Source organism: Pelobates fuscus, chromosome 6 (genome assembly GCF_036172605.1).
Source record: "Pelobates fuscus isolate aPelFus1 chromosome 6, aPelFus1.pri, whole genome shotgun sequence".
NCBI lineage: Eukaryota > Metazoa > Chordata > Amphibia > Anura > Pelobatidae > Pelobates > Pelobates fuscus.
Window position 1 is genome coordinate 301,738,013 of NC_086322.1, and position 13,935 is coordinate 301,751,947.

The 13,935-nt window shown below is 42.0% G+C and overlaps 1 protein-coding gene across 1 annotated transcript in view; it reads left to right on the forward strand.

The window, feature by feature from the left end:
- The first annotated feature begins 4,393 nt into the window (after positions 1-4,393).
- LOC134566217 (piezo-type mechanosensitive ion channel component 2-like) overlaps positions 4,394-13,935 on the forward strand; it is a 60,906-nt gene continuing 51,364 nt past the window's right edge. Inside the window, exons 1-8 of the mRNA XM_063425925.1 lie at positions 4,394-4,496; positions 4,774-4,987; positions 5,237-5,399; positions 6,029-6,118; positions 7,445-7,568; positions 11,074-11,186; positions 12,930-13,049; positions 13,465-13,576. Coding sequence (XP_063281995.1) covers positions 4,394-4,496; positions 4,774-4,987; positions 5,237-5,399; positions 6,029-6,118; positions 7,445-7,568; positions 11,074-11,186; positions 12,930-13,049; positions 13,465-13,576 — 1,039 coding nt within the window. The remainder of the gene's footprint in view (positions 4,497-4,773; positions 4,988-5,236; positions 5,400-6,028; positions 6,119-7,444; positions 7,569-11,073; positions 11,187-12,929; positions 13,050-13,464; positions 13,577-13,935) is intronic.

The window sequence follows — 13,935 nt, forward strand, 5'->3', positions numbered from 1 at the left end:
TATTAAGAAACACATTTTAGCTTTGCCTGATACCAGATATCTTGACTTAACCATTTTAAGAGACAGACAGCAATTGACAGGCTCATGTATGGAAATCACCAGGTTCAAATCATGTATAGAAAAACAAGAAAATGCGCATTGTGTAAATAATAACAGATTATATCGCTGCATGTAAAGCATGATCCAGTTCAGACTAGAGGCCAGTGGGTTAATGCACCACTTGTAGAAATCTGTGTGCGACTTGAAGGCTACGGTTCGAATAACATCTGCCATTCAATTTTAGCTATGTGCCTCACTATAAAAGGAACACTCCAATGTCCGATGTAGTGAAGGCGGGGAGTGGGTCCCAGCGGATCCAAGGTAAGAAGTCAAACCATTCTAAAACAATTTGACTACTTACAATTGGATGTTGCCTGGACACTGTAGTTTGTTATGATGCTTTAATATTAGCTGTAACATATTCCATATGATTACACAGATTCTCACCTGTTACTTTTCTGAAACCTTATTTGTGCAAAGTGTCATTACAAATAAAAAGAATAGGCTGTTACTCGAGGCCTCTGGAAACCAGACTAAAACTTCTCAGAGTTTGGTAGTTACTGGGAACTTGTACTGTCAGGTCTCTGCAGGCGGTGGCTCGTCGCGATACCTCAGCACTTCCGCTTTCTGCGAGCGGCGACTTACGGTGCCCGCATGCCGCTCAGATATGTCAGCATCCTCCAGTGGCCTGCGGGTCGCTGCACGCTCACATGCGGCATGTTTAAATAGGCGCCCAGGTCAGTCATCTGACTCGGCGCAAGAGTGACATCACAGGTCAAAGTGGGAGGTACAAGTACCTTCCACATGTGATAATTAACTCTGATTGGAAATTAGCTAATCAGAGTTAACTTAAGGGTATTTATACTTACTTTTCCCATGTCTCCTTGTCATGTTGTGGTCTTTTGATAGCCCAATAGCGCGTATACTCTGTCCGTTTGTCTGATTGTCTGGTTACCAAATTTTTGGCTTGTCTCACTGTTTATCCTGCTGTCTCTGATCCTTGACCTCGGCTTGTCTTATCGATTATTCTGTCTCTCTGGTTCCCTCTGACTTTGGCCTGTATTCTAACTTTTCTCTGTGTGCACAGCCCGGCCACTCTAAGGACCAGTACTGCACTTCCTGTGTCTGTGTTCTGTCAGCGTGTCTGGTCCTGGAGTTCGTGACATGCACGCTCTTATGACATTGAATGGAACATTTAGAGGGGTGTTCAGTAAAGGGAGAATTGTCAGAAATTCAAAGGAATTTCAAATTTAAGGTCGAAATAACCAAAAGGTAAGAATTCTCCAAATGAGCCGAGCTTTCAGTTCAGCCTTAAATTAGAAATTCACTTTGAATTCTCATTTTAGTGAATAATAGTGTTTAAATGTGTGACAATTCTTCTCACTGTAGAGAATAAGCCTGTTACATTTCAATGTATTAGAACTTACAGTAGTTCTAATGTTGAGCCTTCATGCAGTGGTTTAAGTGAGTCCTGGGCAGTATGTAGATATTGCAATGTTAGCACAATGAGCATTATTCATCAATAAATCAGATAAGGCAGGGTCAGTAAACGCCAAGGAAAGCCAGCCAAGTGAATCTAATTCTCAGAGAAAATAATCTCCCTAAAGATCAATCAACATCTGATCAGAGAAAGCATCATCACAGAAGAAGTAAGCAATATATTAATCCTATTTACATCAGACTTTATTCACTACACTTTAAGTTTACGATGAACTGACTTGGGAATTGGCAGCATTTAGCTCAAAATAGCCAAGCTTCAAATGTAGTATATTATTGATGGGAATTTTTGGAACACTAAGTGACTTTGAAATTTAGGCCATTTGAAATTTAGGAATTTTTCCAAATTCAACAATTTGGACCTAAAATGATAACTTCACCTTGCATGTCCAACAATTCACACTTCAGTAATAAACCTGGCAAATTATGTATTTCTCTTCCCAATCCATCACGATTCATCGTTTAGTGAACAAAGCTCATCATGTCTGTCTGTCGGAGTCTGTCTCTCTTTGCATTCTTTGTATTGATCCAATGATTGGCAGATTTATCATGTTTTCTAGAACACATTATAATTCTATATGCTAACAGATGGCTAATGAAAGTGTAGCCCTGCAGTATGTAATAAGCTGCAGCAAGAGCGGTCTAGGAGGAAAAAAATGCATATGTAAAAAACAAAAATGCAAAATTACGTGGTTTTTGTTTTGTTTTTTCTAAATATTTCCTATGTCCCCAAAATCAAACCTTGTCATGGCTTCAGAACTTGTTTCTGGAGCTATACTGAAACTACCCCTTTACTGCCAGGCACGACATTCCTTGTACATGCAGTGGCCAATCAAATGATTCCCATAGAGAATGCTTCCATAGACAGTGCTTCCATTGGAGAGAAAGGTGGATTGCGGCGATAGCCACGTATGTGCATTGTGTCCACAATGGATCCATTGGAGAGAAAGGTAGAATGCAGTGATGTCGTGTGGTCAGGGCTATCCTTATCCATATTTTGTTTTGACAGCAGTTTCATTATTTTGGATGTCTTCTTTCTTCAATTAGCTTACTGTGCATTAGAAGCAATGGCTTGTTCTGCTCTCCCACTGCAGGCTTAGCAATGTCGATGCTTGGAACATTATCCGGCTCTTGGCCTCGGACATAGGAATGTTCTTCTCTGGTATTTTAATCCGAAGAACCTGCAAGAAACTGGTGAGATCAGATGCCCCAAAGAGCTGTCTTCGTGTGAGCAGTCAGGAAGAAGAAGAGTATGATGAAGAGGTGCGATTTCCTTCCTTTCCTCCCTGCAGGTTTTTCACCTAATGTGTTATTAGGTATCAGCTATGGTAATGGGGAAAATATACGAAAACTTCAATTTGAGGAGAAGGGTGTATGTATTAAACAGAGATATAACAATGCAATTGGAAAATTAGACTTTGCGTTTTTTCTTGGCTTTTTTCCCCTTTTTTTACCGAGTTTAATGACTAAACCACCCTGGTCTAATATGAAGCCGAGGGGTAAGAATTGTGTTTCTTCCTATTGTTACTAGACAGTTCTATAACATTATGTAATACCTGCAGTATATATTCTTAGTAATATGTACAGTATATGCTGTGTAATACCTATAGTATACCTTCTTGTACAGTGTGTGCTTGGTGATGTGTACAGTTTGTGGGCTTAATATGTACAATGCGAGTTTAGGGATACGTACAGTGTGTGTGCCTGCTGATACGTACAGTGTGTGTGCTTGGTGATATATACAGTGTGTGCTTGGTGATATATACAGTGTGTGCTTGGTGATATATACAGTGTGTGCTTGGTGATATGTACAGTGTGTGTGCTTGGTGATATATACAGTGTGTGCTTGGTGATATATACAGTGTGTGCCTGCTGATACGTACAGTGTGTGTGCTTGGTGATATGTACAGTGTGTGTGCTTGGTGATATGTACAGTGTGTGCTTGGTGATATGTACAGTGTGTGCTTGGTGATATGTACACTGTGTGTGCTTGGTGATATGTACAGTGTGTGTGCTTGGTGATATGTACAGTGTGTGTGCTTGGTGATATGTACAGTGTGTGTGCTTGGTGATATGTACACTGTGTGTGCTTGGTGATATGTACAGTGTGTGCTTGGTGATATGTACAGTGTGTGTGCTTGGTGATATGTACAGTGTGTGTGCTTGGTGATATGTACAGTGTGTGTGTGTTGATATGTACACTGTGTGTGCTTGGTGATATGTACAGTGTGTGCTTGGTGATATGTACAGTGTGTGTGCCTGCTGATACGTACAGTGTGTGTGCTTGGTGATATATACAGTGTGTGTGCTTGGTGATATGTACAGTGTGTGTGCTTGGTGATATGTACAGTGTGTGTGCTTGGTGATATATACAGTGTGTGTGCCTGCTGATACGTACAGTGTGTGTGCTTGGTGATATGTACAGTGTGTGCTTGGTGATATGTACACTGTGTGTGTGTTGATATGTACACTGTGTGTGCATGTTGATATGTACAGTGTGTGTGCTTGGTGATATGTCCACTGTGTGTGCTTGGTGATATGTCCACTGTGTGTGCTTGGTGATATGTACACTGTGTGTGCTTGGTGATATGTACAGTGTGTGCTTGGTGATATGTACACTGTGTGTGCTTGGTGATATGTCCACTGTGTGTGCTTGGTGATATGTGTGGTACATAGAGCTGGGTTGGCATAATCACTGGATGATGATGCGGTTGCATTATGTATAACGGTAGCTGGTTTTATTTCATGTAAGGAGTCGGAGAATGAAAGTGAATTGGAGGAAAGTGGCGATGAGACGGGTTTTTCGACCGATGAAGACATCGTAGAGCAGGAAGGAAATGACACCAGAGCCAAATTAATGGAGAAAATCTCTGTGTTCATCACCGGAATAAAACTCCTGTTTGAAGCGCTTTTCACCACGGCTGGGAAGGTGGTCGTAACCCTCCTCCTTGGCATTGCAGGTATTACAGCCTTTCCTATCATTAGCCCTATAAACAGGGAGCCTAACTGTTAGTATGAGCAGCCACAACCTCCCTGCGCTCTGAGCTATATGTGCCTCTTCTGGAAAAAATAATATATTTTATTAATGTTGCTATGAATGAAAAAAGCAGGGGTCAATCTGTGTTGATGTTATAACCTGCTGGCATTTATTTGGGTTGGGCATGGGATCTGGAATATGCATCTCTTGGGGGCACCTTTTTGCATCCAGGGTAATGCAAGGGCCACTTTCTTTTCCAGGGATAATTCTGCCTTCGGTCACATCTGCGGTGTATTTTGTCATCTTTCTGTGGCTGTGCTCGTGGTGGGCGTGTAACCGCAGTGTTAGTCTTGTGCTCTTCAGCAGCCTCTGTGTCTTGGCTGCCATCTTCAGTGCTGGCCACTTGACTGCCATTTACCTCTATCAGTTGCCATACTTCCAGGAACTTATCCCCCCTAATGATTTATTCTCCAGGTGAGACTCTGAATACAGTGTAATGATACAGATACATTCATTTTTTTTGTCCTAAGATGTGCAGAGCAATGCGGTGGATCGGTGGCTGGAATACATTTTACTCACCAATCTGGATACCATGAAGCTGTGGTCCAGCGTTGAATGATGATGCTTGTCTGCATAAACACTTTCAATCGAGATTGTCTTCGTACCAAATTGGGGATATTATTATCTTATTCTCTCCCCCTTCTCTTCTGTTCATTCATTTAGGCTTTTTGGAATGACAGCCATCGTTCGAACCAATGGCACAGAACTGTGGGTCGTCTGTCTTCATCAAAACTTGCACTGGCCAGATTTTCTGAATCCCTTTATCTTGCTCATCCTGTATTATACACTGGTCATGCTCCTTCATCAGTGGGGTCCAATGCCGATGGTAAGGGCCCGAGGATATTCAAAATAAATTCTGTAAAATCAGCAAGGGTGTCTGTATAACACGTGGGCACTTCTCCCAAATGCATAAAATGTTGGTTTGGTGATATGGTATGGATTTGATGAAAGAAAAAAAGTAATTTTTAAAAAATAATTTTGACTGAAATTAGAATATTATGTAATATTGTGTATTATTTTGTCATGAATACAAATAAATTGGTACCTCTTTTTAGTGGATATCCTGACTTACTTATGTAATGTGAGGTCAGTCCTCATTTAGAACTCTCTGGTCAGACGCTCCACTTATCTACCAAGTCCATTCACCGTTTGAAGTAAAAGTGGATTTTTCCAGAGTCCACTTTTGCAACTACCTGCACAGTCTTTGGTCCGGTAAGCTATTCTTGAAACCAAAGAAGACTTAGAGGCAGCTGAACCCATAGAGCGCAGGTGAGCCAGTAGGTGCATTGAAAAGTGGTATTTACTTAAATGTATGCAAGATTACTCAGCTATACAAATCTAGATTACATTATACATGTCATTCTTTATTTTAAATAATAATAAAAAATGTTGAGAGCTTTCCTTTAATACAGTGTGGATTTAGTGATGGTGTGTGTGCTGTGTTGTGTTTGTCAGGAGGAAGCTGAGGACAACAACATTGAGCTCTCCAAAGAGAAGCTTGAAATGGACGGGATGCTGTGGGTCACAAATGCTGAAATGATTCAAGTAAGTTAGCAATTTCCAAAATAACTGTCTGTTCCCATGATTCTTTAAACCATTTATGGCTGTCATGAAACTATGTCTGTTCCCATGATTCTTTAAACCATTTATGGCTGTCACATAACGTATGTCTGTTCCCATGATTCTTTAAACCATTTATGGCTGTCACATAACGTATGTCTGTTCCCATGATTCTTTAAACCATTTATGGCTGTCACATAACGTATGTCTGTTCCCATGATTCTTTAAACCATTTATGGCTGTCATGAAACTATGTCTGTTCCTAAGATCCTTTACACCCTGTATGAGTGTCATATAATGTATGTGTGTCCCTAGTTCTATAGAACTTGATATGTGATAATTCATGTTACCAATCCATAGAATTTAGCAAGGGTTTATTAGTGTTACCAGTCTGCAGAATCTATTATATGAAGATCAATGTTACCAACAAGGAGTCCGTGCAACGTGATAATTACGTACTTACTCTTTTGGATCGTAAGGTTCTATCAAGTGATAATCAGTGTTACCAATCGTAAGGTTCTTTGAAGGGATAATCACTGTTACCAATCGTAAGGTTCTATGAAGGGATAATCACTGTTACCAATCGTAAGGTTCTATCAAGTGATAATCAGTGTTACCAATCGTAAGGTTCTTTGAAGGGATAATCACTGTTACCAATCGTAAGGTTCTATGAAGGGATAATCACTGTTACCAATCGTAAGGTTCTATCAAGTGATAATCAGTGTTACCAATCGTAAGGTTCTATGAAGGGATAATCACTGTTACCAATCGTAAGGTTCTATCAAGTGATAATCAGTGTTACCAATCGTAAGGTTCTTTGAAGGGATAATCACTGTTACCAATCGTAAGGTTCTATCAAGTGATAATCAGTGTTACCAATCGTAAGGTTCTATGAAGGGATAATCACTGTTACCAATCGTAAGGTTCTATCAAGTGATAATCAGTGTTACCAATCGTAAGGTTCTATGAAGGGATAATCACTGTTACCAATTGTAAGGTTCTATCAAGTGATAATCAGTGTTACCAATCGTAAGGTTCTATGAAGGGATAATCACTGTTACCAATCGTAAGGTTCTACCAAGTGATAATCAGTGTTAACAATCGTAAGGTTCTATGAAGGGATAATCAGTATTACCGACTGTAAGGTTCTACCAAGTGATAATAACTGTTACCGATTGTAAGGTTCTACCAAGTGATAGTCACTGTTACTGATCATAAGGTTCTACCAAGTGATAATCACTGTTACCGATCATAAGTCACTGTTTCCAAACTATCAGCTGAGTCTGCCACATGTCTCTCTCCATCTCTCAGTCAGAATACGTATCACATAATGGCTGGCAGGAGCTTCCATTACTAAAGTGTGAGCTCCATCAGGGGCATAGTGATTTCACCGTGCCGATTTACAGTGAGGAAAAGGACATTTCTGAAGGATCAGGTCAGTTCTCCACCACTCTATTTCACTATATCTAAAGTATTGAATGGATACTCTAACCAAAAAGCTGTACTTTACGAAAAGGAGGTTGAATGATGTTGTAGGGGTTTGAGGAAGGACAAGTGCGGCATGGAGGGAGTAACCATGGGTTGCTGACATCGGGTTCAAAATTACGCAGAATTTACATTAGCCATCTGGAACTATTGCCCACCCAGGGCCCGTGCAAGGATTTCTGCCGCCCTAGGCAAAGATCCATTTTGCCGCCCCCTCATGAAAGCAAATACAATCTCACAGGGGTTTATTCACTAAACTCTGAATTGTAGTGAGTTGAAAAACAAATTGAAAAGTTTAAGCAAAAACACCTGAACTGTGATTGAACTGTGTAGCCGAATTGGAGAATTCTTCTAGATCAGCTATTTTGGCCTAAATTATGACATATGGTTTTCAGTTAGGTCTGCCTAGTACACACATACTGCCTAATACCTACATCAATACACACATACTGCTTAATACACACATACTGCCTAATACCTACATTCATACACACATACTGCCTAATACCTACATCATTACACACATACTGCCTAATACCTACATCAATACACACATACTGCTTAATACACACATACTGCCTAATACCTACATTCATACACACATACTGCCTAATACCTACATCATTACACACATACTGCCTAATACCTACATCAATACACACATACTGCTTAATACACACATACTGCCTAATACCTACATTCATACACACATACTGCCTAATACCTACATTCATACACACATACTGCCTAATACACACACACTGCTTAATACACACATACTGCCTAATACCTACATTCATACACACATACTGCCTAATACACACATACTGCCTAATACCTACATCAATACACACACACACTGCTTAATACACACATACTGCCTAATACCTACATCAATACACACATATTGCCTAATACACACATACTGCCTAATACCTACATCCATACACACACACTGCTTAATACACACATACTGCCTAATACCTACATCAATACACACATATTGCCTAATACACACATACTGCCTAATACCTACATCCATACACACACACTGCTTAATACACACATACTGCCTAATACCGACATCAATACACACACTGCTTAATACACACATACTGCCTAATACCTACATCCATACACACACACTGCTTAATACACACATACTGCCTAATACCTACATCAATACACACATACTGCCTAATACCTACATCAATACACACACACACTGCTTAATACACACATACTGCCTAATACCTACATCAATACACACATATTGCCTAATACACACATACTGCCTAATACCTACATCCATACACACACACTGCTTAATACACACATACTGCCTAATACCTATATCCATACACACACTGCTTAATACACACATACTGCCTAATACCTACATCCATACACACATACTGCCTTATACATGCATTCATACATACATACATACATCCATAAACACACATACGGTCTAATACATGTATCCATACACAAAAATAGCCCTCTCCCCTCCCAGTAACTAATTATCTCCAAGCACAGAAAAAACATACGTTTTTCCAAACACCCCAAAAGTACCCTAAAAATACATAAAAACTCCACAAAAGTTACATCCCCTGATAGTCCTGATCTTAGTGACAAACATATCCAAAAATCACCCAGATCAGTTCAGGGGTGCAGGAATTTCCTAAAAGGTCGCAGGCATGGTCCCATGAACAAAACAGTTACAGAGAATCAGGGCTTGCGGTCGGTCTAGATCGGCAGTTTAAAAACGAACAAACTACCGAGTCAATGTTCTTACCCTGGAGCTTGTTCTCCTTGTTCGTGGGAACGTTTCCACTGAACAGTGTCTTTCTAAGTGTTGTCGAACCGAACACAGGCAATCATGGAAGTCCAGCGGTGTTCGGGAGTTTGAGTGTCCGAAAATAGTTCCATTAACTCGACGACCAATCACCGCTGCCTGGTTTCATGTGAACAAGATGGCCGCCACCTCGTGGTCGTCCATAGGAATTGCGGCCATCCAGACAAACATTTAGAACACTGCGGTGGAAATTGCTAGAAAGTATCATTTAGGCTTAGCAAGCTCCAGGGTGGTCGCCGGTCCGTGTGGCTGTTCGGTTCCCGAACCATATAGTCCAAATACACGAACGGAGACTTTTATGTCACATTTTACAAGGTCCATAGTCTGTGGGCAGGAGGCTGGCAAGCAGGCTTCTCCAGGAACTTGTGGCAAACTCACTTGTAAAGGGGAGTTTGTCACACACATACTGTCCAATATCTACATCCATAAACACACTCTGCCTAATACAGGCATCCATACACACACCCTGCCTAAGACATGCATCCATACACACATACTGCCTAATACAGGCATCCATACACACATACTGCCTAATACATGCATCCATACACACACCCTGCCTAATACATGCATCCATACACACATACTGCCTAATACAAACATTGTACATTGAATACATAATTTATCGATGTGGTAAATTATGTATTCAATGCATTTGGTGAATTTAATTTATAAGACTAGCACAGACGAGCACACACACTGGCAGACACACTTACTGACAGACACACACACACACACACTCACTGTCAGACACATACTCAGTCACTGATAGACACAAACACTCACAGACACACACTCACTGACAGACACACTCACTGACACACATACAATCACTGACACACAGACACACAATCACTGACACACAGACTCACACAATTGTATTTTTGAGGCAAATTCAGCCTCCCTACCTCCCTGGGGTCCAGTGTGGGGCAGCTTCTCACTCCTCCAGCTCGCTGTTTAGTACGCCGGGGCCGGAATTACGTCATATTCCGGCTCCCGGCATCACAGAAGGCGCGCAAGGGAAGTGTGAAAAGCTGCAAGAACAGCATCCATCGCCGCCCACAATACAGCCGCCTGTCTCCTGTCCCCCTCTCCTCTGGCATTTCTCGGCAGAGCTGACACCTGCCATCAAGGTAAGCAGGTGCCTGCTCTGTCATACTGAAGAAGGACAGCTTCGGGACGTCCTGAGGTGGCCAGTTGGCCACTTCGTGGGCCCCCTGTGACAGAGCTCCTCTGGGCACCCCCACTTTCCCTGGACTATTGACAACTTTGTTTCAGTTAGCTTTCCCCCTCCGGTTAATTTACCACTTATTATTTATCATTGCTTACTTTTGTCATTTTACTTTCTTACATTTATTTTCAGCAACTTTCAGTGTAATTACTCCCCACTGAATTACAGTGGACAGTCTCTTATTCTTGGTTTTTCATATTTATTTTTGTTTTACATTCATGTGTTCAAGCACGGATATCATTGTCCCATTTCATTCTCTTTTCTGTGAATGTGTTTCTGCTTGATGACTCTCCTGTCTCTAGAGAAGAGAGCTCTCCGGGTTTATTCCCACTTTGTAAGTTAGTAACTGTATCTTTTCCTGTGTAGAAGCTGAGGAATCAGTGGAAGTCCTGGAGACGGATCAGAAGCCCAGTGGACTGGCTGTGCTGGGGCAGTTTATCATGCGGCAGAGTTATGTCAGCGCTTTAATTGTCATGATGGTGAGATCTTGGCTATCCTCAGACACGCAGTGGGTACTGAATCCAGCAGTATACCTAAGGTGGCAATGAGTTCAGGGACATGACTCCTGGAGTGTGTTCCAGGTGATCTAATGCTAGCAAGATGGGGGATTGTTCCCCACCCTTTACTCTGTGAGTGTATGGCTTCTGCATTACCTGATACAGCCACTGTAATGGAAGATATCTCTGGTCCCTCACTCTAGATCCCCAGAAGAACAGTCCTGGGGACACTTGAAATGTACCAGCATGCACTCTGATCTGTGCTGGTGCATTTAGATGCGATGCTGGGGAAACATCTGCATTTTTGTTTTCTTTCTTTAAGCAGCATTTGAAAGCAGTTTGACAGAAAAGAAAATGTACAGCAACTCCTAGCATCAAAACTGCTACAATAAGCTGTAGTCACCATTGTGAGTGGGGGTGGAGGGGCAAATATTTCCAAGCTCCAAGCATCCTAACTACTACAGTTACTGCATAGGATATAATGCTAGTAATGTCCCCTGTCCAATAGTGTCCCTTGCCCCAATGTTCCCTGTCCGGTCGTGTCCCCTGTTCGGTAGAGTCCCCTGTCCCAGAGTACCCTGTCCTGTTGTGTCTCCTATCCCAGAGTAACCTGTTCGGTAGTGTCCCCGGTCCTAGAGTACCCTGTCCTTTTGTGTCCCCTATCCTAGAGTACCCTGTCTGGTAGTGTCCCCTTTCCCATAGTAACCTGTCTGGTAGTGTCCCCGGTCCTAGAGTACCCTGTCCTGTTGTGTCCCCTGTACCAGAGTAACCTGTCCTGTTGTGTCCCCTGTCCCAGAGTAACCTGTCCTGTTGTGTCCCCTTTCCCGGAGTAACCTGTCCGGTAGTTTCCCCTGTCCTAGATTACCCTGTCCTGTTGTGTCTCCTATCCCAGAGTATCCTGTCCGCGTAGTGTACCCTTTTCGGTAGTGTCCCCTGTCCTAAAGTACCCTGTTCGGTAGTGTCTCCTATCCCAGAGTAACCTGTTCGGTCGTGTCCCCGGTCCTAGAGTACCCTGTCCTATTGTGTCCCCTATCCCAGAGTACCCTGTCTGGTAGTGTCCCCTTTCCCATAGTAACCTGTCTGGTAGTGTCTCCGGTTCTAGAGTACCCTGTCCTGTTATGTCCCCTGTCCCAGAGTAACCTGTCCTGTTGTGTCCCCTGTCCCAGAGTAACCTGTCCTGTCGTGTCCCCTTTCCCGGAGTAACCTGTCCGGTAGTGTCCCCTGTCCTAGATTACCCTGTCCTGTTGTGTCTCCTATCCCAGAGTATCCTTTCCGGGTAGTGTACCCTTTTCGGTAGTGTCCCCTGTCCTAAAGTACCCTGTCTGGTAGTGTCCCCTGTCCCAGAGTACCCTGTCCGCTAGTGTCCCCTGTCACAGAGTACCAATGTAGCTGAACTGGAACAATACTCCTTAACTCTAACTATTTTTCCAGCTCGCCTGTTATGGGCTAAACTGTTCAATTTCCTTGACAACTCCACACAATTGTCAATTTATTGAATATGTGAATAAGCCCCCGTGTACCATCTAACATGAATTTATTCCTAATGTTTTATTATGGTTTCTTTTCACACATCCTGTCCAGGTGTGGAGTATCACACACAACAGCTGGCTGACATTTGTCCTGTTAATCTGGTCATGTGTCATTTGGATGGTGCGAGACCGGCGGAGATATGCTATGCTCAGTTCCCCTTTCCTGGCTTTTTACGCCAATATCCTTGTTGTCCAGAACTTCTTTGTGGGACTTAAGCTGTCTCAGGATGAGCTTTTCCCAGGAATCCCCACCTCTGTGCTTATTGACTTTGATCTGAAGCCATACCCCATGCCGTGCATTCACCTGGGGATCAAGGTGAGATATTTTATCCCTGCTCTTAGGATTTAACCTTGTTACATTATAACCTAATTATCCCAGGTGTAACTGGGGGGATCGGTGGGTTTCACAGATTGCTGTAAGGAATAGTTATACTTGTGTCATCTATTAAATATATAATGTGTGTTAGCAGTGTTTGGGGGGCACTGGGTAAAGACGTGAGAGTTTACAGTAGACAGAGCTATATAATATGTGTTTATATGTGTGTAATACAGTTTCCCCTATACGTCTTTTAGATCTTATATTTTTTTTATGGACTTCTGCATGCTATGTAATAAAAACATTAGCTGGAACTATATGTAAGCCACCCCAGATCTGTTCACAACGTGTCAGTGAATCCTTACAAACAAGGGGAAGATATGATATTCCGTTATCATGCCGATATCTATTCCAGATATTCTATGCCTTTACCTTCTGGATCCTGTTAAGGCAAAACCTAAAGGAACGACAGCAGCTTCTGGAAGATGGTGAAGAGGATCTGAAAGAAGTTACCGTGGAAGAAAGTGGTGAGTAAGTCATTAAAAAGGGGACCATTGTTTCTCTGTAAATGACGCAATTGAATAAAACATTGAAAGACGCCTATTAATGTTAACCTGTTTTTATATCGTGCTCCATTTTCCTTTAAATTTATATTAAAGATTTTGCAAATTACATCCGCTTCAATCCAGGAACAGTCAGGGAAACCATTGCATGGAACGAGGAAAAAACATTGTATCTGTTTCTCCCTCTGTCTCTGTGCTGACTGACAGGTGCAAAGGGCGGAGCTTATAGCAATTATTGACAAATATCAGGACAATGGATAAAATGAGTGTAGTCACTGCTTCAACAGATACTTTGCAGGGAAATGCATTTTTAAGGATTAAAC